The sequence below is a fragment of the Pan troglodytes genome, chromosome 1 (assembly GCF_028858775.2).
Source record: "Pan troglodytes isolate AG18354 chromosome 1, NHGRI_mPanTro3-v2.0_pri, whole genome shotgun sequence".
NCBI classification, from domain to species: Eukaryota; Metazoa; Chordata; class Mammalia; order Primates; family Hominidae; genus Pan; species Pan troglodytes.
In genome coordinates, this window is record NC_072398.2 from 202,997,078 (window position 1) to 203,025,029 (window position 27,952).

Here is a 27,952-nt window from a genome sequence, read left to right on the forward strand (position 1 = left end):
AAAAACTTCCCCAGAGGATTCTGATGCAGGTACCCTAAGTGGTATCAGAGGAGTACATCCATCAGTTAGGTAGTGGGCGGCATTTTATGTCAGTAGTAGCATGGGCTTGGTGGAAAGAACCTTGGATTAGAAGCGGGGGAAAAAAAGAAGCAGAAAACCTGGGTTATTTCTAGTCTCTTTCTGCCACTCACTAATTGTATGACTTTGAGAAAATCATTTCACCTCACTTTTAAAACATGAGGAGATTGACTTAGATGACCTCTTCTAACTCCTGACTTTGAAGTTAGAAATTTCAGTCATTCTCGGTTTTGATACCACACTCTACCAGCATCTGTTTTGTCTATAAAAATTTATTGGGCACAACCTACGTAAGGATACTGGACTAGATCAGAGAGATGCAAAGGAGATGTGAGATGTGGCTCCTGCCCCAAGAGACCTGCATTGTAATAGGACTTACAGTCTGGTGTAGGACATAAGAACATTTGAAGTGTAAGGGAGCTTGTGCTTATTCCCATGAGCTGTTGGAGAAATGAAATATTGAGATAGGAGTAGAAATAAGGGATGGGATAGTTACAGAACTCAAGAAGACTGGGATGTGAATCAGGTCTTAAGAGGAATTGGACAGCAAGGGGTGTGAGAGTGATCACCCACACAAAAGAGATTCCATAAGGCATTTCATTATCCTGCCACTGTATATGGTCTTTTTATAGTATGTCATGATGGTAATATCACTTCTACTCCCTGGACTGAAGTAGTATGTTTTGTCTTTTAACAGGAGTGTGACCAGGTACATGTGGAAGATGTGGCTTCTGATGACAATGGCCAAGACTTGAGGTGATAAACGTAATGATTCTTGAACACCAGTACACCTGTTATGTGCAAGATCTGTCTGTCTAGGTTTGGAGGAAAACAAAGATAAATAGAATATATCTCTGAAAGAGCTCACAACCTGTTAGAGGACATAGAAACAAACATAGTTAACCATGATGTACAGTGTGAGAAGGTGACAATAGAAAATGCCGTGGAGCACGAGAAGAAAGAATTCTGTTGGGGATAGGGAGTGGGTAGTGCCAACACTGGAGAGGTTTCTCAGTGGAGTAGCATTAAAGCAGAACATTAAAGAATGGGTAGCAAGCCAGGCACAGTGGCTCACACCTGTAATTGCAGCATCTTAGAAGCGCGAGGCAGGAGGATCACTTGAGTCTTGGAGTTCAAGACCAGCCTGGACAACACAGGGAGATCCCATCTCTGTAAGGTGGTCTTCCACATTTTATTATAGTGAAAGTTAAACCAAGGAGATCTCAGTGGCAAAATGCTTGCTCAGGCTCCTCATTCCTCTTTGTTCTGGCCCAGTAGCCTTAGCTAAGAAAGATCCAAAAATTTATCTAGCTTAAAGACTTATAAGAAAAAAACCTGTCACATCTTTTCATATTAGTTTGTTTGAATGTTTATCCCTTTTTATAAGTAAAATGTTCTTCCCAGTAACTACCCCAAAATTCAGTGTTCTATTCACCAGTTCTCAAATACGGAGTAGAACTGGACATACCACCTTAATAAGGACCTAGTCAGGTAGAGCTGAGAATATTGGAAGGTTTCACTTTCAGGTACAGCATCCAGTTGTACATGTTGTGGTGTCACATGGTCATGGAGGGCACAATTCTTATGACACTTTACTGTTCTTTTCAGGGAAAAGTCTGGTCTGAAGAGTTTATATTCTGCTCTGAACCCCAGTTGTTTTTTTTCCTCCTATACGTGTGGCTAACCAGTAATTACTTATCATGTCTTAGCAGCTATATTTTCTTAAGCACAGACTCTCACTCTTAGCATATTGGGATCTATTTTAACTTTTGATTGAACCAAGTTGTTCAGTCATTTTTAGATCTTTACTTATGAAATATTAATCCTTCCTAGTTTGTATAATTGTATTATCTGTTGCTATGCAACAAATTACTCCAAAGTTTAGTACCTTAAAACAGTTAAATGGCCAGATGCAGTGGCTTATGCCTGTAATCCCAGCACTTCAGGAGGCCAGTGCGGGCTAATCACTTGAGGTCAGGAGTTCGAGACTAGCCTGGCTAACATGGCGAAACCCCGTCTCTACTAAAAATACAAAAATTAGCCAGGTGTGGTGGCATGCGCCTGTAGTCCCAGCTACTTGGGAGGCTGAGGCAGGAGAATTGCTTGAAACCGGGAGGCAGAAGTTGTAGTGAGCCGAGATCACGCCCCTGCACTCCAACCTGGGTGACAGAGTGAGACTCCGTCTTAAAAAACAAACAAATAATGAAACATTTATCCTCTCACAGCTTCTGTAGGTGAGGAACTTAAAAGTGACCTAGCTAGTTTTTCTTTTTAAGAAATACTTAATATTTTTATTTTATTTTAATTTATTCATTTTATTAATATTTACTCAATTTCTTTGTTCATTTTTATTTTTTATTTTTGGCTGGAGTGCAATGGCACCATCTCGGCTCATTGTAACCCCTGTCCCTGGCCTCCCTCAAGCAATCCTCCCACCCCAGCCCCCAAAATAGCTGGGACCATAGGCGCATGCCACCACTCCTGGCTAATTTTTTGTATTTTTAGTAGAGGCAAGAGTGCCATGTTGCCCACACTTGTCTCGAACTCCTGAGCTTAAGCAATCTACCCACCTCAGCCCCTCAAAGTGCTGGGATTACAGGTGTGAGCAACTACACCCGGCTTGTACTCATTGTCTTTTTTTTTTTTTTTTTTCCCTTTTAAGATAGGGTCTCGCTCTGGCACCCAGGCTGGAGTGCAGTGTTGTGATCATATATGGCTTGCTGTAGCTTCAACCTCCCAGGCTTAAATGATCCTCCCACCCCAGCCTTCTGAGTAGCTGGGCCCACAGGCGCATGCCACCATACCCAGCTAATATTTCCATTTTTTTTTTTTTTAGAGATGGGGGTCTCCCTGTGTTGCCCAGGCTGGTCTCGAACTCCTGGACCCAAGTGATCCCCCCTCATTGGCCTCCCAAAGTGGTGGGATTATAGGCATGAGCCACCACACCCAGCCTACTTAAAGGATTTTAAATCTAGAAAATCTATCGTTAATTTATTTTTTTACTGTTACAAATTTTATTTTGTCAAGGTATAATATACATATACATATAGAATTTACCATCTTTATCATTTTTTAAGTGTACAGAAGTGGTTCCTTTTTTTTTTTTCCCAAAGAGACGGGGCCTGCTCTGTTGCCCAGGCTAAGGTGCAATGGTGCAATCATAGTTCCCAATAGCCTCCTGGGCTCAAGTGGTCCTCTCACTTCAGCCTCGTAAGTAGCTAGGATAACAGGTACACACCACCATACCTGACTAATTAAAAAATTTTTTTCTTAGAGATGGGATCTTGCTATGTTGCCCAGGCTGGTCTCAAACTCCTGGCCTCAAGCAATCCTCCCATTTCAGCCTCCCAAATAGTTGGAATTACAGGCACCAGCCACTGCACCTGGCCAGGGGTAGTTCTTTTCCCCCCACAAGCTGAAGTGCAGTGGCATGATCTTGGCTCATTGCAACCTCTGCCTTCCAATCTCAAGCGATTCTCCTTCCTCAGTCTCCCGAGTAGCTGGGACTACAGGCATGCGCCACCATACCCAGCTAATTTTTGTATTTTTTGTAAAGACAGGGTTTCACCATGTTGGCCAGGCTGGTCTGGAACTCCTGACCTCAGGAGATCCACCCGCCTCGGCCTCCCAAAGTGCTGGGATTATAGGCATAAGCCACTGCATTCAGCCCCAGAGGTAGTTCTCAATTAGAGTTTCTGGGGTTGAAATCAAGATGTTGGCTAGAGCTCTAATCATCTGAAAGCTTAACTGGAGCTGGAGAATGTGCTTCCAATCTCTGACATGTGGCTGATGACAGAAAGCTTTAGTTCCTCATTACACATACCTCTCCATGGGGCTGCTTGAATGTTCTCACGTGACAGCTGGCTTCTTCCAGAGCAAGTGCTCCAAGAGAGAGCCGAAGAAGCCTAGTCTCTGAAGCCTAACACTATCAGTTTTATCACTTTCTATTTATATTTTAAGTATAGTCCATACCCAAGGGGAGCAGAATTAGAAGAGAGGAATATCAAAGAATTTGTAGATATATTTTGAAGCTACCACAGTGACCTATGAACATAAACCAGCCAGCAGATCACTTAAGGAAATATCTGCCATTATCTTACCATTGTTAGCATTTTAGCCTATTTCCTTTCATTATTTTTCCATGTTTCTCCTTTTTACATAGTTGCAATCACTGTGTGTATAAGTGTACTCACAAAATTTTATATTCTGCTTTTTTCACTGTGTGGTTATTTTCTGTCATTAGTGAAAAAGATGCCTTATCCCAAGTCAACCTCTAAGGAATGCTGGTGCTTGAATTGTTTCTACCTTTCATTCCCTCTCTCATTTCAGTCCTTCCTTTGATAGAAGTAATAAGTGTGAGATAGAGAACTAATGAAAGATAGACTCTGACATACAGAGATTAAGGAAGAAGATCCTTAAAGCCATTGGCCTTATTTATCAGATACCAAGAACCCAACCAAATAGCACTCAAACAAAAACTTTGTGCTGTATAAATTTTAATTTTTATTATCTTCTCTCCTTGCAGCAACTACAGTTTCTCAACAGATGGTTTCAGTGGCTCAGGAGGTAGTGGCAGCCATGGTTCATCTGTGGGAGTTCAGGGAGGTGTGGACTGGATGAGGAAACTAGCTTTCCGCTACCGGAAAGTGAGAGAAATCTATGATAAGCATAAAAGCAACGTGGGTGGTAAGTGTGGCATATAACCAGTCTGATTCTCTGTTTCTTCCTGGTTTCCTCCTTTTCTTTCCAGGGATTCCTTAGATTCCCCATGACAACTGCTTATAAATTATGCCACAGTTATATGTTAAACTCTGTATTTAAAAAAATAGAGGTTTGGTTGAAACCTTTTGGGAGGAAGCTCTATATTTCTAATGGGCTTCTCTAAGCATAATTTTGGAAAGTTCTCTTGTTGTCTTTGGACAAATGCCTTTTTAAAGGAAACATGTTCTGTAGATTATGTTTGATGACATGTATCACAACTACTGTCAACGCTAGTTAATAGGGTGCCACATTTTTTTTTTGGCTGGTTTATATAACTATCAGGACAAGTTAAGTAGAACTAGCTAGTAACTTTTCGTGGACAGAAATCTAGGTCCAGGATTGTAGGTTGGCAGTATCAATGTGTTGTGATTTGAAGAATCTTGGAAATTCTTTCTGACCAGAAATATTTCAAATGCCAGATGCCACTAAGCCTAAAATTCTATTATTTAGAATTAATTAATCATAGATTGTTTGAATTAAAAGAGACAGAAGTCTAATCTGAATTCCTCATTTTACAGTTGAGAAAAGTGATGTCCATCATAGGGGTAGTGGGGGCAGCTTATTCATGGTCACATTGCAAATTTGTAACCATACCATGTTTGAAATTCACATTCCCTAACTTTTTGGTCCAGTGCACTTTCATGCAGCTCCTTTTATAGTGAGGTACCCTTTTGAGAAAATATTTAAAACTGTAAACCATCACCATCAAAGATACAAATACATACAAAATGTTGCTCGAAGATTCAGGGATTACATAGCCTGCCTAGAGCAGGGGTCCCCAGTTCCCAGGCCTCAGACTGATACCAGTCAGCGGCCTGTTAGCAACCAGGCAGCACAGCCACATAGCAGGAAGTGAGCAGGCCGGCAAGTGAGTATTACTGCCTGAGCTCCACTTCCTGTCAGATCAGTGGTGGCATTAGATTCTCATAGGAGTACAAACCCTATTGTGAACTGCACATGCAAGGGATCTAGTTGCATGTTCCTTATGAAAATCTAACTAATGCCTGATGATCTGAGGTGGAACAATTTCATCTCGAAACCTCCCGCCCCCCACCCAGGTCCATGGAAAAATTGTCCTCTATGAAACTGGTCCCTGGTGCTGAAAAGGTTGAGGACTGCTGGCCTAGAGGTATTTTACTTAAGGTCAAGAGCCCTTGTACTATACTATGCTGCCTTACAATATGGCGCAGAAAGTAGGAACAAGACTTTACAGATCAATTTGGTTCATTTCAGTTACAGCTCTCTAATACCAGATAAAAATCATGGGCTTCCAGACTTCAGGAATCTAATTTACTTTTTTCAGATTCCCCTTTTTGTTGCTTATTTCTTCTCATGATTCAAAGCCAGTATTTTTTATTTTGGTAACTCCAAGTCTTTTTGCATTTTCTTTCTCACAAACATTAGCCTTTCTTTTGTTAGTTTTCGTATACAGCCTGAGTCTCTTTATCTTTTCCCTGCCCAATGCCTGGACCTGGTTTCCTGAACAAAGCAATGTAACCCTGTGTGAGAATCCTCTGAGCCTACTTTGGAGAATAGATTAAAATTAATGGCCAGCTGTATGTTTTGTACAATATGAATTGATGAAAGCGCCACATCATGTATTAGTTGAGTATATCATATATAGGTACTGGTTTTGTTGTCGTTTTGTTTTATCCAAAATGTTAAGAGTCATCTAATTCTAGGCTTACATTGTGGAACCATCAATCTGAAAACAAATTATACTCCAGTTCTCCTCCTCACAAAAATGCCATCTGCTTTTATGGAGTATTACTAATAGAATACAGGATTTTTTTTTAACCTTCACTATAGAAAATTCAGATCCAGATTTACTGCTTGAATATTTTAACTGAAGTGTCTGAGAGCAGGCTCCCATCATATGAGCTCTCTTGTGCTTAGATATCTAGTCTTGGGTAGTGTTTTAGTGTCTTATCAGTTGGAGTTGTTTCAGAAGTACAGTATGGAGAATTAGTCATTCAACCTGGAATTTCATGTCAACATGTTCTGAAGCAAGTGGACAAGTAGTCACCATGGAAGTTCTGTGGAGTAGTAGAAAGACTTCTTAAGACCAAAAGCTGCAAACTTACTGTGTAATCTTAGGGCCCTTTTTTTCATTGGGTTTGGTTTCTTTACAGAGAGATTAGAAATGCTAAGGACTCTTCTAGCTGTAACACTAATTTTTCGCACTTTGGTTCTTGATGTCATGTTCTAAGCAGTGCAATTCAAAGTGTGGTCAACCAGTCTGCAAAAGATATGCTATTGGTTGGTGATGAAAGAAGGAGCTTGCACCAGAATCTTAATTATTTCTGTCAGCTGATTTTATTGTTATTGTGTCCCTATAACAAGACTTTTCTAAAAATTTATCTTTGCCTGAACATCCCCAAAACACTGTGATAAAGAAAGTAAAAATGGCATTCTGGGTAGCACTACTCTAAGGTTTCTCCAAGAAGAGAAATTAAAAAAAAAAAAAAATGCCAGGCACGGTGGCTCACACCTGTAATCCCAGCAGTTTGGGAGGCCGAGGTGGGTGGATCATGAGATCAGGAGTTCAAGACCAGCCTGGCCAATATGATGAAACCCCGTCTCTACTAAAAACACAAAAATTAGCTGGGTGTGGTGGCAGCTGCCTATAATCCCAGCTACTCAGGAGGCTGAAGCAGAGAATTGCTTGAACCTGGGAGGCGGAGGTTGCAGTAAGCTGAGATTGCACCACTACACTACAGCCTGGGCGACAGAGCAAGACTCCATCTCAAAAAAAAAAAAAAAAAAGACAACTGGTCTTATCTTGACACCAAGAACCACACTTCCAAATCCTTGTTCACTCACGCCAACACTGGCCTCCCGACAAATTAGGAGATGTTCAAGGAGAAACACGAGGTTGCCATGCTAGGGGCACCCCATAGCTCTGCTCCCTTGATGTCCTCTGTGATCCACATCTGCAGTGAGACCTCCATGCCCAAACCCTGTTCAAAATGCTCTTCATAAACTAGTGCTTCCTGGGCTTCATAGCATTAGTGTACTGCATGAAGTCTAGGGACAGGAAGATGGTGGGTGACGTGACCGGGGCGCAGGCCTGTGCCTCCACCACCAAGTGCTTGAACATCTGTACCCTGTTCCTCGACATCCCTGTGGTCATTGCACTCATCATGCTTTTTACCACTAGCTCAGTGATAATCTTCCAAGCAATTTCTCAGAAGATAAAGGATCTCCAAGGCCAGTAGTAGAGCCCATGTACTCCACTGCTGACCCTGCACCCTGGGGCTGTTGGTCCTGCCCTTTTGACCCCACCCCTATATACAGCAGTTTATATTCACCTGTCTACAATGGAATTCAATAAAGCACATGTGTTCATGGGAAAAAAATACGTATATGTATATATATATATATATATATATATATACACACACACATACTCAGTAGAATATTTCAGTGACTCACACTTTTTAAATTGAATTTAGAAGTTGCTTTCTCACTGTCAGCAAATATATGTTGTCAAATGATAAATGTGTCTGCTTTTATTCCTAAAGGTCTCCTCAGTCCCCAGAGGAAGGAAGCACTGCAGAGATTAAGAGCAGAAATTGAAGTTTTAACAGATTCCTGGTTAGGAACTGCATTAAAGTCCTTACTTCTCATCCAGTCCAGGTATGGAAATGGTTCTTTTAGGTCTCATCCTCTCAGCGACATATTCTTCTACTCCAGTTCAGGATAAGCCATTCTCTAAAATAGGGTTTGGGATAGGGGTAGAGAGGAGTTTAAATGATGTAGGGAAGTATTTGTGTTAGGTGAGAAGCAAGGTCATTTTATGTTAACAGCACACCTTCTAGTTTTAAGAGAATATTTATATATGAAATCCTTTTTCTTTCTCCTTACTTTTTGCTCACGAAATTAAAACTCAGTAACCCATAATCTCTTGTCCATAAGTTGGACCTGGTGACGTCAAATAATACATGGAGGAGATGTATTACAATGTCCTAGGTACAGGAAGCTCCAAGAAATGTATGCAAACCCACTAAAGAAGGCAAGATTCAAAAGAAAAAGGGTACATTAAGCAGATTAAGGAGATTTCAACACGAAGCTTAGACTGGGAAATAAATGCACCAGTCTGTGTCTGCACCAATACCCTATTACTCCCTCCCGCAAAGCAGTAATTCCAGATCCACAACGTAGTAAACAGTAAAGCTGACACCAAGGAGTGGATATCTGGTGAAGGTAAAGGACATATAAAATTAATGTGTATTCTAGAATCTATGTTGCTATTGTGTGAAGAGCAAAGCGAACACAAATCATATCTCATTTATGGACTGACTTGCATTCAGATGAAAGAGTACAGCTCAGAGCTTTTTGTTGTTTGTTTGTTTTCTAAAATATGCTATCAGTGACATGGGTTGGTGGTATTTATCAAGTACTTGTGACTAGAATGGTCAGAGGGGAAAGAAGGCAAGAACTAAGTTGTTGCTGTGTGTCCACTAAGATACAAAAATGAGTAGAATCTCTGCCCTTTAATATAGAAAGTAAATGAACATGAAATAATGAGTAGTAGCTGAACATTGGCTCTGAACAGTATAATACCAGGTCCTTTAAAGTTAATTTTTAATAATTAAATTCTAAAGAGTTGGCACATACGAATTCTTGCTCCCAGGTTGGTTTAGTTTCACCTTTTCTTTTCCCTTTTACTCCCTTATAGAAAGAATTGTGTGAATGTTCTGATCACTACCACCCAGCTGGTTCCAGCCCTGGCCAAGGTTCTCCTATATGGACTAGGAGAAATATTTCCTATTGAGAACATCTATAGTGCTACCAAAATTGGTATGGTTTCTATGCTGTTTCTTGTCACTGGCCTTGCAATAAAACTTTCTACTCATGATGCACCTATTATTTTCTAGCCCCTCTGTTAGACACTTTATCTGTAATACCTACAGTCCTCACAACAGTCTTCTAATATTTTCAGTAATGCAATTGAGGCTTAGTAGTTATATAGCTTGCTCAGGTTCTCACAGCTAGTAAGTTACATAAGCATGCTCTTTGATAATATTTGAAAGAACATAATATCTAGCTTAGAAATCTAGTTTTGCCTCATTTCAAGTTTCTCTTTTTCACAGAGAGTATGTAGTATAATAGAAAAAGCACTAGGTTAAAAATCAAGCTTCTAAACTGTATACCTAAAAATGGTGGCCAGACAAGATGAATCATACCTGTATTACCACCACTTTGGGAGGCTGAGACGGGAGGATCACTTGAGGCCAGGAGTTCAACACCAGCCTGAGCCACATGGCAGACCTCTGTCTCTACAAAAAAGTTTTTTTAATTAGCTGGGTGTGGTGGCACGCAGCTGTAGTCCTAACTACTTGGAAGGTTAAGGTGGGAGGGTCACTTGAGCCAGAAGTTCAATGCTGCAGTGAGCTATGTGATCTTGCCACTGTGCTATAACCTAGGTGACAGAATGAGACCCTATGTCTTAAATAAAATAACAGGTATTGACCAAAAAATTAGCTGGGTGTGATGGCAGGCGCCTGTAGTCCCAGCTACTTGGGAGGCTGAGGCAGGAGAATGGCGTGAACCTGGGAGGCGGAGCTTGCAGTAAGCCGAGATCGCGCCACTGCACTCCAGCCTGGGTGACAGAGCGAGACTCCGTCTCTAAATAAATAAATAAAAGGTATTGACAAGGATGTGGAGAAATTGGAACCTTTGTGCACTGTTGGTAAGATCGTAAAATGATGCAACTGTTGATAGACACGGTGGTGCCTACCTGTAGTCCCAGGTATTTGGGAGGCTGAGTCAGGAGGATCACTTGAGCCCAGGAGTTTGAGTTCAGCCTGGGTAATCTTCTGCGTAAATATCTGAGAGAATTGGGTCTCAGATTCTTGAAATATATCCAAATATCCAAAAGCAGGGTCTCAAAGAGATACCTGCACACTCATGTTTATAGCAGCATTATTGACAATAGTTTCGAGCTTAGAAGCAGCTCAAATGTCAAATGTGGATGAATGGATAAACAAAATGTGGTATACACGTACAGTAAAATATTATTTGGCCTTAAAAAGGAAGGAAATTCTGTCACAGGCTACATCATGGATGAACTTTGAAGACATGCTAAATGAAAGTGAAAATAAGACAATCACAAAAAGAGAAATACTTTATGATTCCATTTATATGAGGCTTCTAAAGTAATCACATGCATAGAACTGAAAGTAGAATGATAATTGCCAGAGGCTGGAGGGGAAGGGAAATGGGAGTTGTTCAACGGATATAGAGTTGCAGTCATGCAAAATGAAAAGGTTCCAGACATCTGTTAAATAATAGTTAACATGACAGAACTTTACACTTAAAAATTGTTAAGAGGCCGGGTACAGTGGCTCACACCTGTAATCCCAGCACTTTGGGAGGCTCAGGTGGGTGGATCACAAGGTCAGGAGATCGAGACTATCCTGGCTCACACGGTGAAACCCCATCTCTACTAAAAATACAAAAAATTAGCTGGGCGTGGTGGCACTCGCCTGCAGTCCTAGCTACTCAGGAGGCTGAGGCAGGAGAATCCCTTGAACCTGAGAGGCGGAGGTTGCAGTGAGCCGAGATTGCGCCACTGCACTCCAGCCTGGGTGACAGAGTGAGACTCCATCTCGAAATAATAATAATAATAATTGTTAAGAGAAGCCAGGCACAGTGGCTCACGCCTGTAATCCCAGCACTTTGGGAAGCCAAGGCAGGCGGATCACTTGAGGTCAGGAGTTCAAGACCAGCCTGGCCACAATGGTGAAACTCTGTCTCTACTAAAAATACAAAATTAGTCGGGCATGGTGGCATGAGCCTGTAATCCCACCTACTTGGGAGGCCAAGGCAGGAGAATTGCTTGAGCCTGGGAGGTGGAGTTGCAGTGAGCCGAGATCGCGCTACTGCACTCCAGCCTGGGCAACAGAGTGAGACTCTGCCTCAAAAAAAAAAAAAAAAAAGTTAAGAGAGTAAATTTTATGCTACTTTTTTTTTGAGTTGGAGTTTCGCTCTTGTTGCTCAGGCTGGAGTGCAATGGTGCGATCTTGGCTTACCGCAACTCCTGCCTCCCAGGTTCAAGCGATTCTCTTGCCTCAGCGTCCCAAGTAGCTGGGATTACAGGCATGCACCACCATGCCCAGCTAATTTTATATTTTTAGTAGAGACGGGGTTTCACCATGTTGGTCAGGTTGGTCTTGAACTCCTGACCTCAGGTGATCCATCTGCCTCAGCTTCCCAAAGTGCTGGGATTACAGGCGTGAGCCACCGCACCTCGCCAAAATTTTTTGTTTTAAAGATTAGTGAATTTCATGTTATGCATATTTTACCAGCTTTTTTTTTTAAAGGAAAAAGAAAATAAACATCAAGGACAAGGATTTAAGTCCTGGCCTCCCTACTTACTAGCTCTCACCTTAGGCAGATTATCTTCTTTCCTGAGCCTCAGTTTTCTCAAGTAAAATGAGATCTTAGAAGTGAGTACAGGCCAAGTGTAGTGGCTCACACCTGTAATCTCAGCACTTTGGGAGGCCAAGACGGGCTGATTACTTGTGGCCAGGAGTTCAAGACCAGCCTAGTCAACATGATGAAACCCCCTCTCTACTAAAAATACAAAAACTAGCTGGGCTTGGTGGCAGGCGCCTGTAATCACAGTTACTCGGGAGGCTGAGGCAGGAGCATCGCTTGAACCTGGGAGGTGGAGGTTGCGGTAAGCCGAGATGGCGCCACTGCACTCCAGCCTGGGTGACAGAGCGAGACTCCACCTCAACAACAAAAAAAGAAGTGAGTAGAGATAGAGAAGAATAGAGGTCTAAGAGCTACGCCCTGGGGTCCTCTAATGTTTGGATCATGAGGAAGAACCAGCAAAAGGTGTCAGGAAGATTGACCTGTGAGGCAGGAGGAGAATGAGAAGAATGGTGTCTTGAAAGAATGAAGGAAGAGTGATCAACTCCTTCTAATGTTGTTGATGGGTCAAATGAGACCCAAGGGCCAGGTACAGTGGTTCACACCTGTAATCCCAGCACTTTGAGAGGCTGAGGCAGAAGGATTGCTTGAGCCCGGGAGTTCAAGACCAGCCTGGGCTACATAGTTGTTTTTGTTTTTGTTTTTTTGTTTTTTAATTAGCTGGGAGTGGTGGTGCATGTCTGTAGTCCCGGCTACTTGGGAGGCTGAGGTGGGACAATCGCTTGAGCCCAGGTGGTCAAAACTGCAGTGAGCCGTGATTATGCCACTGTACTCCAGTCTGGGCAACACAGTGAGACCCTGTCTCAAAAAAAGACTTGAGAATCGAATTGAAGATTGTTTTTAGATACATGAAGATCATTAATAGCTTTGACATGCAGTTTGAATAGGGGAGTGATTGGGATTAAACCCTAATTGGAAGTAGTTTAAGAGAGAATTGAAATTTTATAGAACTGGTCTAACAATATTTTTATTAGACCTGTTCTAATATTTTTACTAACTTATTAGTAAATGAGAGAGAATGGAAGGAGAGTTGGAGAAGGGAACTATACAACTCTTTAGAGGAGGTTTGTTTGGAGAGGAACAGAAAAATGAAGTAGTGGCTCTAGAGGTATATGGACTTCAGAGGATTTATAAGATTCATAAGAGAAATTATATCTATTTTATATGCAGATGGAAATGATCCACTAGATGAGGAAAAATAATAACGGTGCTTATTGTGTGCTAGGCAACGCCAAGGCACTAGGAATACAGCAGTGACAAAAGTCCTCTGTCCTCATGGAACTTACCTTCGATCAGTGGTGCTAAGATAACTGGATTATCCATATAGGAAAAAAGGCAGAATTGTTTTCCTTCTTTATGTTATATGCAAAAATAAATTACAGGTAGATTAAAAACTTACCGCGAAAGGTAAGTTTTTTAATTTTTAGGAGAAAATATAGAAGAGTATCTGTATGATCTTAAGGTGAGGATGGGCCTCTTTTAAGAATCAAAAGATAGTATAAAAAGCAAAAAAAAAAAATCATTGATTGCATGGAACTTTTAATTTTACATACAGTTAAATATAACAAAGTGACAAGCTGGGCACATGCCTTTAATTCCAGCACTTTGGGAGGCTAAGGCATCACTTGAGGCCAGGAGTTCAAGACCATCCTGGGTAACATAGTGAGGCCCCATCTCTACAAAAAAAAAAAAAAAAAAATTAGCCGGGTGTGGTGGTGAGTGCCTGTAATCCCAGCTACTCAAGAGGCTAAGGCGGGAGGATCACTTGAGCCCAAGAGTTCAAGGAGGCTGCAGTGAGCTGTGACTGTGCCACTGCACTGCACTTTAGCCTGGGCAACAGAAGGAGACCTTGTCTCTTGAAAAAAGGTAACAAAACAAGCCCACATTTTGGGATAAGGTATTTACAACACATTTAATTGGCAGTTAGAATACAGAATCTATGAAGAACTGCCAGGCTCAATGGCTCATGCCTGTAATCCCAGCACTTTGGGAGGCCGAGGTGGGTGGATCACCTGAGGTCAGGAGTTTGAGAGCAGCCTGACCAACATGGTGAAACCCTGTCTCTACTAAAAATACAAAATTAGCTGGGCGTGGTGGCACACGCCTGTAATCCTAGCTACTGGGGAGACTGAGGCAGGAGAATCGCTTGAATGGGGGAGGCAGAGGTTGCAGTAAGCCAAGATTGCGCCATTGCTCTCCAGCCTGGGCAATGAGCGAAACTCCATCTCAAAAGAAAAAGAATGCAGAATCTATAAAGAATTCCTGCAAATCAGTAAGCAAGAGACAATTTTGAATATAGAAAAATAGGCAAAAACCTCGAAACAACCAGTTTGCCAAAGAGGAAAACAAAACTGTCAGTAAATATATGAATAAGTCCTTAACCTCACAAATTAAGGAACTGCAAATCAAGAAAATGCAAATTTAAATGTGGTACATTTTCCAACCATCAGATAGACAAAAACTTAAATCTAACAATGTAATGGGAACTCTGCCTCTGCAAGTGGGATTGAAAATGGATATAACCTGCTTTGGAGAACGTTAATGTCTGATGAAGTTTGAGGTGTACATAACCCTATGATCATGCAATTCCACTTTTAAGATATATATATACTTTAGAGCAGGGGTCTGCAAATTACAGTCCATGGGCTAAATCCTACCCTCTGGCTGTTTGTGTAAGTTTTTATTGAAACCATGCCCACTTATTTATATAGCTGCTTTCACACTACAGTAGCAGAGCTGAATAGTTGCAACAGGGACCATAGGGCCTGCAAAGCCTAAAATATATACTATATACTCTCTGACTCTTTACAGAAAAAGTTTGCTAACCTCTACCTTTGAGTAATTCTTACATGTACAAGGAGACATGTACAAGGATTTTTTTGATGCACACTTGCTTATCATAGAAAATAATTGGTCTGTAAACCTGTCCATGAACAGAAAATTGATAGATATATTCAAACAACAGAATGCTATATTGCAGTTAAAAGTGGATTAAGTAAAATTACATATAGTCATAAGGATTAATATTAAAAACAATAGGCCAAGCACGGTGGCTCACGCCTGTAATCCCAGCACTTTGGGAGGCCAAGGTGGGTGGATCACCTGCCTGGCCAACATGGTGAAACCCCATCTCTGCAAAAAATACAAAAATTAGCTGGGCATGGTGGTGTGCGCCTGTAATCCCAGCTCCTCGGGGGCCTGAGAATAGCTTGAACCCAGGAGGCGGAGATTATAGTGAGCCAAGATTGCACCACTGCACTCCAGCCTGGACAACAGAGCAAGACTCTGTCTCAAAAAAAAAGAAAAACTGATGAACAAAAAACATTGCAGACAGATAAATATACAGTATGTAATATCTATATAAAGATTTAAAATATTTACGTTTTAGGAGTACTTGAAAAGTTTTGTTCTGTAATGTCTTGATTTTTTTTTTTTTTTTTAAATCTAGAGCAACTGTAAGGGTCAGGTGGAGTGGCTCACGCCTGTAATCCCAGGGCTTTGGGTGGCTGAGGTGGGAGAATCACTGGAGACCAGGAGTTTGAGATCAGCCTGGACAACATAGTCAGACCCCATCTCTACAAAAAAAATTTTTTTTAATTAGCCAGGTGTGGCCAGGAGCCATGGCTCATGCCTGTAATCCTAGCATTTTGGGAGGCCGAGGCAGGTGGATTGCCTGAGCTCAGGAGTTCAAGACCACCCTGGGCATCACGGTGAAACCCAGTCTCTACTAAAATTAGCTGGGCATGGTGGCGGGCACCTGTAGTCCTGGCTACTTGGGAGGCTGAGGCACGAGAATTGCTTGCGCCTGGGAGGCGGAGGTTGCAGTGAGCCAAGATCACACCACTGCACTCCAGTCTGGGCAACAGAGAAAGACTCTGTCTCAAAAAAAAAAAAAAATTAGCCAGGTGTGATGGCTTGTACCTACAATCCTAGGTACTCTGGAGGCTAAGGTGGGAGGAGCACTTCAGCCCACAAGTTTGAGGCTGCAGTGAGCTATGATTGTGCCACTGTACTTCAGCCTGGATGGCATAGCAAGACTTTGTCTCATAAATAAGTAAATAAATACAGCAACTATGAAGTGTTAAGATTTTACAAAGCTTCGTTGGTGGTAGGCATTTTTTTCTTTTTTTTTTTTTTTTTTGAGACAGGATCTCACCAGGCTAGAGTTCAGTGATCACAACTCACTACAGCCTCGACCTCCCTGGCTCAAGCAACCCTCCCACCTCAGCTTTTCGAGTAGTTTGGGACTATAGATGCACACCGCCATGCCTAACTTTTCCTATTTTTTGTAGAAATGGGGTCTCACTTTGTTGTCAAGGCTGGTAATTCTCCATGCTTTTTTGTATGGTTGAATTATTTCATTTACAAGGGATTGGGTGGAAGGGAACATATATGAAAGCGCTCCCTTCAGATATTGTTCCTGCTGCCGGTTGCTTTATGTATATCATAGGAACACAGAGCACTCACTGAGCCTCCCACATCTGAAAGATAGATTTTCTGTAGTGCTTATTATACTGAGACCTGGCACCCGCAGGCTCATCAGGCTAATGGAAATGATCTCATTCCCTCTGTCAGTAAGTGTGCTTATTTGGTATTTTTCCTCAGTCTCAGTTCATCCAGAGCTAATTTGCAAAGCTGCAGTGGGATCTGGTGCTATGGTAACCACAGTAGGAGGCTTGAGGCTTTTCTTCACAGAACTGTGAAATGGGAGCAAGGAGAAGAAATACTTTTTCACTTCCTCTGAAATGATAGCAAAATATGGTTCTCTTAATGGCCATTCTGTGATTTGGGGACATTAAAGAGAATTCTCAAAATAATTTCTGAAAATGTCAGAAGTTTTTTTTTGTTTTGGGGGGTTTTCTTGAGACAGGGTCTCACTCTGGTACCTAGGCTGGAGTGCAGTGGCACGATCATAGCCCATTGCAACCTTAACCTTCCCACGCTCAAGCGATCCACCCACATCAGCCTCCTGAGTAGCCAGGACTTCAGGCGTGTTCCACCACCATACCCAGCTAATTTTTTATTTTTTTGTAGGGAAAAGGTCCCACTGTGTTGCCCAAGCTAATCTCAAACTCTTGTGCTCAAGTAATCCTCCTGCCTTAGGCCTCCCAAAGTGCTGGGATTGCAGACATGAGCCACTGCTCCTGGCTAGAAATATTTTAATAGAGAAAACCCAGGGACTAATATTCTCCAAAGATTTGGCTGATCTTACAGTTCACCAGCTTCAATTGCTTGACATATGGTAAACTGATTAATCATTGGCCTCATCCTCCTGAACAGGAAAGCTCATATCCAGAAATGGAAGTATTTTACCAACTGTATTGGAGTGAGTCCTGTTTTCATGGAGCTGCTTCTTTACTTTGAGCTGTTAATAACTCTCTTGGCCTCTTAATCCTTTTAAAGGAGACATTACAGAGTATATTTCATCCTTGATCATTACATGCCAGGACAGTGAAAATGTCTGTGTTCTTATCCTCAAAATATGAGTTACTGCCTTGGTTGAGTCTTACAAGAAAGTCAAACTGACTCACTTAAAAAAGTTTTTTGCTGCAGACAGATCATAGTAGACTGTGCATCTGGTGGAGGTTGGCTTAGTTTGTAAAGCTGTAATGGGTGAAATGGAATTAAAGAACTCTTCAACACCTTGAACATAAGAATTTATTATTAGTTGAATGGTTTAATGTTTGAACTGAATTGAGGCATAAGACCTGGACTACAGTCCTCCACTGAATCATTTATGAGATTAATATGAATTTACTCAGCAAACATTGATTGAATCCCTCATATGAATGTAAGGCATGACAATTCTATTGTAAAATATTAGCACTAAAAGAGACCCAAGTGCACCTAAGCCAAGCCTTGTATTGTAAGTGGCCAGCTGAGCCCAGAGTGATCTAGTGTCTGGTCCAGTTGACTAGTCCGTCTGTTTTGAAGTGCCACTGGGTTAAGGATGTCAAAGATTTGCAGTTACATATCTGCACAACTTCTGTGCCAAGTAGGACTTCTGAGTATGGAAGTATAAGTTCTGGCCAATTATGTTACAGTTATCTTAGATTTGTATATTTATATATTACAGTGATTTTCCAGCAGATGGCAGTCAAGTGTCTTGAGGAAGAGGCAGCTTTATCTTATTTACACAGGAACCCTGGTGCTAAGTCACTCTATTGGGCAAGGGGAAAGAACAAGAAGGTTAATAGAGCAGGATGAAGAAGAAAGCCAAAGTTAGGACCTTGTTTAACTGAAGAAGGTGGCAGAAGCAGGGAGATAAAAAGAGCAAGGGATATAACTTCTTTTTATTTATACAAATAAAGTATCTTTCCCACAGCAGTATGATCTGTGTATGTTTTAGGTGTTGGTTGCAGATAGGATTTGAGTTTTGATACACTGCCATGTTTCTCAAAACTGTCTGCAGTTCTGAGAAATGGATTTAAATCACCCATTTCCCAAGGTCAATTTCAGTGATGCAGTATCTTGGTTACAACTACAAGGTATAGTAAGTAAGGAGGTTCCAGATATGACAAATGTTGCTGCCATATTTATTGGTCACTGTTCTCAGTTCTATTCTGGGGCTATTCTCTCACTGAAAGACGTAAGGCCTATACCCAGGACTGTTTCTGGGAAATGAAGAATTGGAGGGAAATGGCTTTTTGTTTGTTATTGTTTCTAACAAGAAATCAGGGCCTTGTGTTTTCACTTCTCTTTTCTACCCTAAAACATTTCACCCCAAAAATCATTCATTCATTATGACACAATGACCAGAGCCTAGATTTGGAGTCAGGGGCCCCAAGTTCTAGCTACTTGCTTGTTTGTGATCTAGGGGCAAGTCACTAAACCTATTAATCTCTCCCATTTATAGAAATTCCCTCACACTAAGATCTTAGGGACTTCACCCTCAACGTGAAGGTTAAAATAAGTTTTTGGGTTTTTTGTTTGTTTGTTTGTTTTGAGACAGAGTTCGCTCTTGTTGCCCAGGCTGGAGTGCGATGGCATGATCTCGGCTCACTACAACCTCCACCTCCTGGGTTCAAGTGATTCTCCTGCCTCAGCCTCCCCAGTAGCTGGGATTACAGGCACGCGCCGCCATGCCCAGCTAATTTTGTTTTTTAGTAGAGACAGGGTTTCTCCTTGTTGGTCAGGCTGGTCTCAAATTCCCGACCTCAGGTGATCCGCCCGCCTCGGTCTCCCAAAGTGCTGGGATTACAGGCTTGAGCCACCATGCCCGGCCAAGTTATTTTAATGGCACAACTTCACATTCTTTGGGCAGAGGGTCTACTGGATCTCTAGCTCCCATCCCTACTCCCCAGCAAGCAAACTACATGGGCTGTCACTTAGTCCACCTAAGCACAGGCAGGTGAACCTAGCAGCAGCCCTCTTCTTTGGTTTTGAAAAGAAGAGAAGAGTATTCTAACAGGAAATTTCTTTTTCTCATCAGGTAAGGAGAGCTGCTTTGAGAGAATTGTGTCAAGGTTTGGAAAGAAAGTCACATATGTAGTGATTGGAGATGGACGAGATGAAGAAATTGCAGCCAAACAGGTAACCATGGTAAAGAAAAATAGTCTATGTGGTTGTACATCGAGTAATGAGAAAAATGGGAAAAACTACAAAATCTTAGCAATCTATTATGCATTTATAGTATTTTCTCTTTCTTCCTCTCCCATTTTTCTTTAAAGAAAAAGAGGGTCTTTTTTTTCTCCAGATGGAGTTTTTCCTCTTAAGTTTTTAGATCCATCCCTTCCTCTTCCTCCCTGTCACTCAAGAATCTTAAAATCTTTAAGCCCTTCTACAGGGATCCCATCATTAAACCTGAGATGTGCCCCATCTTCCATCTTCAAAGACAGTGCCTTCTCAAGCATCAGACTTGACTGCAAAAAGGCGAATCATTCTTTCTTTTCCATGCTTCAAGTTCTCAGACAGTACAACCAATAGCTGTTTCTGTAGAGAAAGTCTTTCCTGCCTTTGAGCCCTGGAAAGATTGTTCTGATGTTAACCCCACCACTATACAGGTCCCAACTTCAGGTCACCCCTTCTTTTTTTCTTTTTTCTTTTTTTTTCCTGTTTTTGAGATGGAGTCTCACTCTGTCTCCCAGGCTGGAATGCAGTGGCACAGTCTCGGCTCACTGCAACCTCCGCCTCCTGGGTTCAAGCAATTTTCCTTCCTCAGCCTCCCAAGTGGCTGGGACTACAGGCACCCGCCACCATGCCCAACTAATTTTTGTATTTTTAGTAGAGACGGGGTTTCCCGTATTGGCCAGGCTGGTCTCAAACTCCTGACCTTGTGATCCGCCTGCCTCGGCCTCCCAAAGTGCTGGGATTACAGGTTTGAGCCACCACGCCTGGCCCAGGTCACCCCTTCTTAATATAGGAAACAATAGATGAAAGAGTCTTGGCTATAGAACTTAAAATCCCATCTGTGTCTCAGTTATGTGAATTTGAACAATTATCCTCTTTGAGTATCCTCATCTGCTAAATGGATCTGTAGAAGTTCTTTCCCTCCCTATCCCAATGTATTTTCTTCCAGCAACTCTATTTCTTAGACATGGAGGCATTGGTTGCCAGCTAGAACCAACTGCCCTGATACTCTTCATCCAGTTAAGTAGAAACCTTAGCAACTATAATAAACTATGAGATTGGTAATCAGTTGGCATTATTATCTCATGTTTTCATTTGCCACTTTATGTAGCAATTCAGGGATCCTTATTTTTTCACATATGTTATGAAGCTTTGATTCTAAAGTACTTCTTGTTGCCCTCTTTGGGAAAGACACTAGTGGGTGTAGGCATCAATGTTTCCTGGTCTGAAGAAGGGTATGGGGGAGAGAACAACTCATCAGCAGAGTTGGTAACTCTGAGCTAATGTCTTTAATCATCTACAACAGAATGCATCGATTGAGGCTGGGCACGGTGGCTCATGTCTATAATCCTAGCACTTGGGGAGGCCGAGGCAGGCAAATCACCTGAGGTCAGGAGTTCGAGACTAGCCTGGCCAACATGGTGAAATCCCGTTTCTACTAAAAATATAAAAATTAGCCGGGCATGATGTGCACTCCTGTAATCCCAGCTACTCGGGAGGCTGAGGCACAAGAATTGCTTGAACCCTGAAGGCGGAGGTTGCAGTGAGCCGAGATTGTGCCACTGCACTCCAGCCTGGGCAACAGAACAAGACCCTGTCTCAAAAAAAACAAACAAAGTATATACCCATTGGAAAATGCCTTAGCACTTTATCCAGTTCAACCTATACTCTGAAGGATATTTTCTGCAGCCTTTCTGACAGAAGTCTCTCTAGTCCTTGCTTGAATATGCCCAAGGATGAGGACACTGGTTCCCAGTAGCCTATTCCACTGTGGGGTCAACCAAGCTGTTAGGGTGTTCCCCCTTCCACTGAGCAAAAATTTCTCTACCTTCACATACTAGTCTGGCATTCTTTTTTTTGTTTTGTTTTGTTTTTGAGATGGAGTCTCACTCCATCGCCCAGGCTGGAGTGCAGTGGCATGATCTTGGCTCACTGCAGCCTCCGCCTCCTGGGTTCAAGCGATTCTCGTACCTCAGCCTCCCAAGTAGCTGGGACTACAGGTGCACACCACCACTCCCAGCTAATTTTTGTATTTTTAGTAGAGACAGGGTTTTGCCATTTTGGCCAGGCTGGTCTCAAACTCCTGACTTCAGGTGATCCACCCACCTCAGCCTCCCAAAGTGCTGGGATTGCAGGCATGAGCCACTGCACCTGGCCTCTAGTCTGGCATTCTTGAGCATAACAAGTCGGTTTCCTCTTCTGTATGTTAATAGCCTTTTAAATATTATGTGTGAGCAGCTGGCTTGAAAAACAACTAGGGTATATGCCAAAATAACTGTGTTCTAGGACCTCAATATTCTGAGTAACTTGGAACCAGTTTCAACTAGATGATAGGAAAGTTAATCTCCTCAGCTTCATAGAACATGGTTTCCAACACTTGGATTTATCAAAGCCCTCCTTTAAAATATGGCCTCCACATGAGAATCACTTAAACCTGGGAGTGGAGGTTGCAGTGAACTGAGATAGCACCACTGCACCCCAGCCTGGGCAAAAGAGTGAGACTCTGTCTCAAAAAATATAAAAAATTAATTTAATTTAATTTAAAAATATCGGCCGGGCACGGTGGCTCACGCCTGTAATCCCAGCACTTTGGGAGGCCGAGACGGGCGATCATGAGGTCAGGAGATCAAGACCATCCTGGCTAACACGGTGAAACCCCATCTCTACTAAAAATATAAAAAATTAGCCGGGCGTGGTGGCGGGCACCTGTAGTCCCAGCTACTCGGGAGGCTGAGGCAGGAGAATGGCGTGAACCCGGGAGGCGGAGCTTGCAGTGAGCTGAGATCGTGCCACTGCACTCCAGCCTGGGTGACAGAGTGAGACTCTGTCTCAAAAAAAAAAAAAAAAAAAAAAATATGGCCTCCAGGCACAGTGGCTCATGCCTGTAATCCCTAGCACTTTGGGAGGCCAAGGTGGGAGGATTGCTTGAGCCCAGGAGTTCAAGACCAACCTGGACAATATAGTGAGGCTTCATCTCTACAAAAAATAAAGAATTAGCCAGGCATAGTGTCACATGCCTTTAGTCCCAGCTACTTGGGAGGCTGAGGTGGGAGGATCACTTGAGCTCAGGAGGTCAAGGCTGCAGTGAGCCATGTTCATACCACTACACTCCAGCCTGGGTGACAGAATGAGAGCCTGTCTCAAAATAAAATAAAAAGTAAAATATGGCCTCCAGAACAGCACACAGTATTCTGGACATGATTTTCACTACATAATATAATGGGATTATTATTTCCCAGATCTGTACATTCTCCATCTTGGACATAGATAAGATTTAGGTGTTGCAGTTCTGAAACTTACAAGAAATTGACCATCCATGAGACAGTATAATCTTATATCAAATACTAATTTTTCACCTGGGCCATTTTATTTGATCCTTAAGACCCTATATGGTAACTGGAATGCCTGTAGTTCCAGCTACTCAGGATGCTGGAGTAAGAGGATTACGTGAGACCAGGGGTTCAAGGCCACAGTAAGCTATAATCACACCACTGCACTCCAGCCTGGGTGACACAGCAAGACCCTGTCTTCAAAATAATAGCTAGAACAGGTAATCTCTCAAAAGCACAAAGTACCACTGAAACCTATTTAAAATTTCTCACATTTATAAAGTGTGCAATGTACAAGGTCCTTATGCATATGATTATTTGATCATTATAACAGCCCTATGAGGCAGGGATAGATAGGGTTACCATGTACCTTGGGGAGAGGTGTGTTGAGGAAAGAGTATGGACAAATATTTATATAAGCTCTCAGAAGAAGTTGGATTAACCAGCTATTCCCACTCTCTTCCAGCACAACATGCCTTTCTGGAGGATCACAAACCATGGAGACCTAGTATCCCTTCACCAGGCTTTAGAGCTTGATTTTCTCTAAGAACTGGAATGAGGAGCCTTCCCCTTGAGCTCCTTTTCACTCCTGAAGGGAGCTGGAGACTGGAACCAACTGAGAACTTTCTCTGTCTGTCTCTCTCTGTGTCTCTGTCTCTGTCTCTCTCTCTTTCTCTCTCTCCCTCTCTCCCTCTCTCCCTCCCTCCCTCCCTCCCTTCCTCTCTCCCTCCCTCTCTGCCTCTCTCTCTCTCTCTGTCTTTATCCATGGAATGCTGGCGAGAACACAATCAGAACCAACAGCTGCAATTTTTGCTAAGAGTGAGCTGTAGCCCCGTGTTCATCTCCATACAGAAGCAGGGACAGTTGGATAGAGAGAACAATGGACTCACTGCAGCTACAGTGCTTTTAATTTTTCTGTGTTTTGTTTTTGTTTTTTTGTTTTCAAAAAATGAAAAAGAAAAGGAAATTCCTGGGGCAGAGTTGCACTCTTAGTCCATGACCAGATTGAGAATTACTGATAACTTGTGGTGATCAGATAAATGCAGCAGACTTTTATGATAACATCTCTTGCAGTCTTAGAGTCTCCTTAGCTTAGAATCTCACTTATTTCCAGCGAATGTGTATGTTATTTTTATAGGTAAGGGTCTGATCTTTGACGCAGGTTTCCCCCACTTTCTTTTTCTAGCAAGAAAGGGGTGTTTAAAGTCTTGAAAATAGTAATTGAAATATCTAAAATACCTCCCTGTGGCAGTAGCACCTCTATAGCTGCTCCAGTGGTCTGCTCTCTAGGATGATTCCTTTCCTGTTCTTCTATCTCCTAGCTGGTGAACTGTGGGGCACTGGACACTGAGTAACTTTAAACTTTGGCATTTCCCATCTAGAAGCCTTAGTCTTCTTTCCAGTCCCTTTTCCCTTTAGTCAAATGGCACAACCCTAAAAACTCCTTCAGCTTGACTGTCATTCAGACTGTATCACAGGAGGCTTAGCTTCCAAACTGGAGAGAAGGAACTAAAGTGTCTTATGAATTTCAGCTTCTTGGCTCTTGAGACCGAAAGGTTCTACCTATTCCCCCTGCAGAGAAGCACCCATTTCCCATCAGATGCTCGCCCCTGCAGCTTCTTCCTTCTTAGTCATCATAATGCTAGGTTCTTACCCCTTTCCTGCCCTCTGCACCTCATGTCCACCTCCAGGCAGCTCTGGCCAGTCCCCGGGTATTAGACCCAGGAATTCAAATCAAATCTAAAAACATGCTTATAACTACATTTTGGCCAAAACTGCCAATGTATTTGACTTCCTTTGTGGAAGCCCTAAGCCATATGAAGGATGTCCCAGGTATGTATTTACCCAGATCTCTGCCTGAAACTGAAGAGCAGATTGCTGTATTTAAATTTTCCCATGGAAAACCCTGCTTCTCAAATCCCATTCTAAAGTAGGAAACCAGAAGGACTTTGCTGATTGTGGGGGGAAGGGAGATACAGACAGGTTTTCACATTGTTGCCAAGGCTGGTCTTGAACACCTGGCCTCAAGCGATCCTCCCACCTCGGCCTCTCAAAGTGTTGGGATTGTAGGCATGAGCCACTGCACCCAGCCAGACTTTCCTGATTTAAATGAGAGTACTGCATCATTCCCTACTTCATGGCCCAAAACTTAATCCTGGGCCAAATGCAGGAGCATCTCTTGACCTCTGGGCAGATTGGTGGGTGCCCAAGCACTAGTCACAGCCTTCCAGCCCAGCCATGATTGTTGGATGCCCCATCCCTCCAAGAGCAATTTGGGCATCTATTCAGGCAGGATAAAATTCCCTAGAGCTGAGGAAGTTCAGCCTCTCCCAGGCTGCACAGAGAGAGATGATACAAGCACCTCAGATTGAGATGCAGGATTGGTCCGCAGAAGGAGGCATTGTTGACCAACCCCAGCTATAATTGCTTGTCGCCAGAGATTCTGCATACCCATTTCCAGAGATGTTGCAGCACAAAGAGGCAAGACTCCTTCCAACGCCAGGCCACCCAGATAGCAAGAGAGAGAGGCTGGTATACACATTCCTTCAGAACTCATTGAAAAGTGCTCATGACTCATGATTTTAAGGAGTAAGTTTTTGCTGAGTAGCTGAAGTCAGTGCTCCTTTACTTAGCTGCCTCTTTGGCCTTGTTTCCTGTGGGGTTGGGAGGAGGGAGATGTAGTGTGAGGTAGGCCTTCCCTTGGTCTGTATTCAGCATAGTTGCCTAGATGCTGCTCTGCCTTGTTTGATGGTTGATCTTAGGAAGCTCTAGGTTTTACTCTGAGGCCTCAAACCCTCCCCCTATGCAGTATAGCTGTTGGGTTTTTGTCCTGGACAAAGGCCACGGCTGTTGTGCTGCGCTTCAGGTTTGTGAGGCAGCAGAGTGGTACCCCCACCATGCACGCAAGCACACACACACAGATACTTCCCTCTCCACCCTTTTGGGAGCTCTTTATTTTAGAATATAACTTGAACTCACTTTTATCAATGGCCTTTTTCCTCTTACTCTGACTTCCTAGCTTAGCTCTTTCCAAAAGGAACTTGAACTTGGCCAAGAGAGGTAAGGAGGCTGAGCAGAGCAGTCTTTGCTCATTCCTGGTTGTTGCCACCCTCATTTAAATGCAAGAGAGAAAACAGGAGCTTCTTGGCTGTTTGCCAAAATGAATTGTCCAGGGAACACAGTGCTCTCTGTAATTACCCTGCCTTTTTCTCCACCCCAACACAAAAATCTGGAAAGGAAAATAAGTGGGTAGGATTAAGAGCTGTTAGAAGCTGAGGACCAAAGGACACTGTGGGTCCATTCATCAAGGGGGAGGCCCTCTTCATTAGAGTCCTCATGAAATTAGCCAAATGATGAGTCCTTCCCTAGCTGGGCATGGTGGGTTCTCCTTTTTTTTTTTTTTTTTTTTTTTTTTTTTTTTTTTTTTTGTTGAGATGGAGTCTCGCTCTGTCACCCAGGCTGGAGTACAGTGGCATGATCTCGGCTCACTGCAACCTCCGCCTCCCAGGTTCAAGCGATTCTCCTACCTCAGCCTCCTGATTAGCTGAGATTACAGGCGCCCACCACCACGCCTGGCTAATTTTTGTATTTTTAGTAGAGACGGGGTTTCACCATGTTGACCAGGCTGTTCTCAAACTCCTGACCTCAGGTGATCTGCTCACCTCGGCCTCCCAAAGTGCTGGGATTACAGGCATGAGCCACCGTGCCTGGCCAGGCACTGTGGGTTCTACAAGATGGGTCTCTAATGTCACGGTGAGGGCTCTCTCTAGTAGTAGATCTGGAGTGAGGTGTGTCTTGGGTTGAGGAGGTGGCTTGACTTTCGAATGTAAAACTGACTGTGCCTTAGCATCACCCTGTCCAGTGCCCCTGGGGCAGCTGGTAGTGTCCAGAAGAATGGACACCTGCTCCAGATTTAGATGCCCATCTGGGCTTTTGTTTGATTTGCGGTGTTCCTGTCTTCTGTAAAGCTAGTGAGTTGTCCCAAGAGACTGATGCCACAGCTTGTTCGCAGTTTACACAAACTCAGCTTTAAAGTTCCAAATAGAATCTGACTGGCAAACTCTAGCTGCAGCATGTGGAGCTTCTAGATGTTTACTACCTTGAATGGTTGTCAGTGTCACTGAACCACGGGGGAGAGGAGTATGGGGTAGAGCAATGGTCTGGGCCAAGGAGTGGTGAGCTTAGGGTCTTCCTCTGACTCCTTACTCCTCAAGGAGGCAGTTAGGGTCCCTCTTAAGCAGGCTTCTATTTCTTACCACTAAATTGGTTTCCTTTTTCATCCAGAAGTTAGAACTCCCTAGATATTCACACTATAGGATCTGAATTCCGAGATTCTAAAATATCTTAAACCACAAGAGAGAAAATCTAGTTCTGCCTCAGCCCCAGTCAGCAGGCCATCTGTCCCTTCCTCTCCTCTGAGTCAGACAGCTCTAGCAAGCAAGGCTCCTTGGCTAGTTCCTAATGCACTGACAGGAGCCCTCCCATTAAGGACGACTTCTACTCAAAATGCAACTCTCCCTCTGAACTTCAGATGCCTCTGTTAGCAGGAAAAGGCATTGATTGGATTGGATATATTTATGTGACTGCGGGCATTTGTGGCTGTAGACTCCGTGACCGTAATGTTATATGTAATGGGAACTATCTTATAAACTTGAAAAAAATAAAGTTTTTATTTTCTATAGTTTGCTCCTGTGTCTTTTCTGAATAGGATCAGCACAGTTGCCCAGCTGTGTGGGGTCCTAATTATGGCTTCATAAAAATTCTAAGAGTTC

The 27,952-nt window shown here is 42.8% G+C and overlaps 1 protein-coding gene across 11 annotated transcripts in view; it reads left to right on the forward strand.

The window, feature by feature from the left end:
* EYA3 (EYA transcriptional coactivator and phosphatase 3) overlaps window positions 1-27,861 on the forward strand; it is a 118,313-nt gene extending 90,452 nt beyond the window's left edge. For 6 of the 11 annotated variants that reach the window (XM_063783885.1, XM_016957328.4, XM_016957327.4 and 3 more), the window contains 6 exons: window positions 776-834; window positions 4,604-4,764; window positions 8,364-8,478; window positions 9,521-9,642; window positions 19,715-19,815; window positions 23,647-26,408. In XM_063783885.1, coding sequence (XP_063639955.1) covers window positions 776-834; window positions 4,604-4,764; window positions 8,364-8,478; window positions 9,521-9,642; window positions 19,715-19,815; window positions 23,647-23,727 — 639 coding nt within the window. In that variant the 3' untranslated portion in view covers window positions 23,728-26,408. Of the gene's footprint in view, window positions 1-775; window positions 835-4,603; window positions 4,765-8,363; window positions 8,479-9,520; window positions 9,643-19,714; window positions 19,816-23,646 lie in introns of those variants that run through there. The other 5 variants (XM_016957323.4, XM_016957345.4, XM_063783882.1 and 2 more) reach the window with 3 other exon arrangements.
* Window positions 27,862-27,952: the final 91 nt, after the last annotated feature.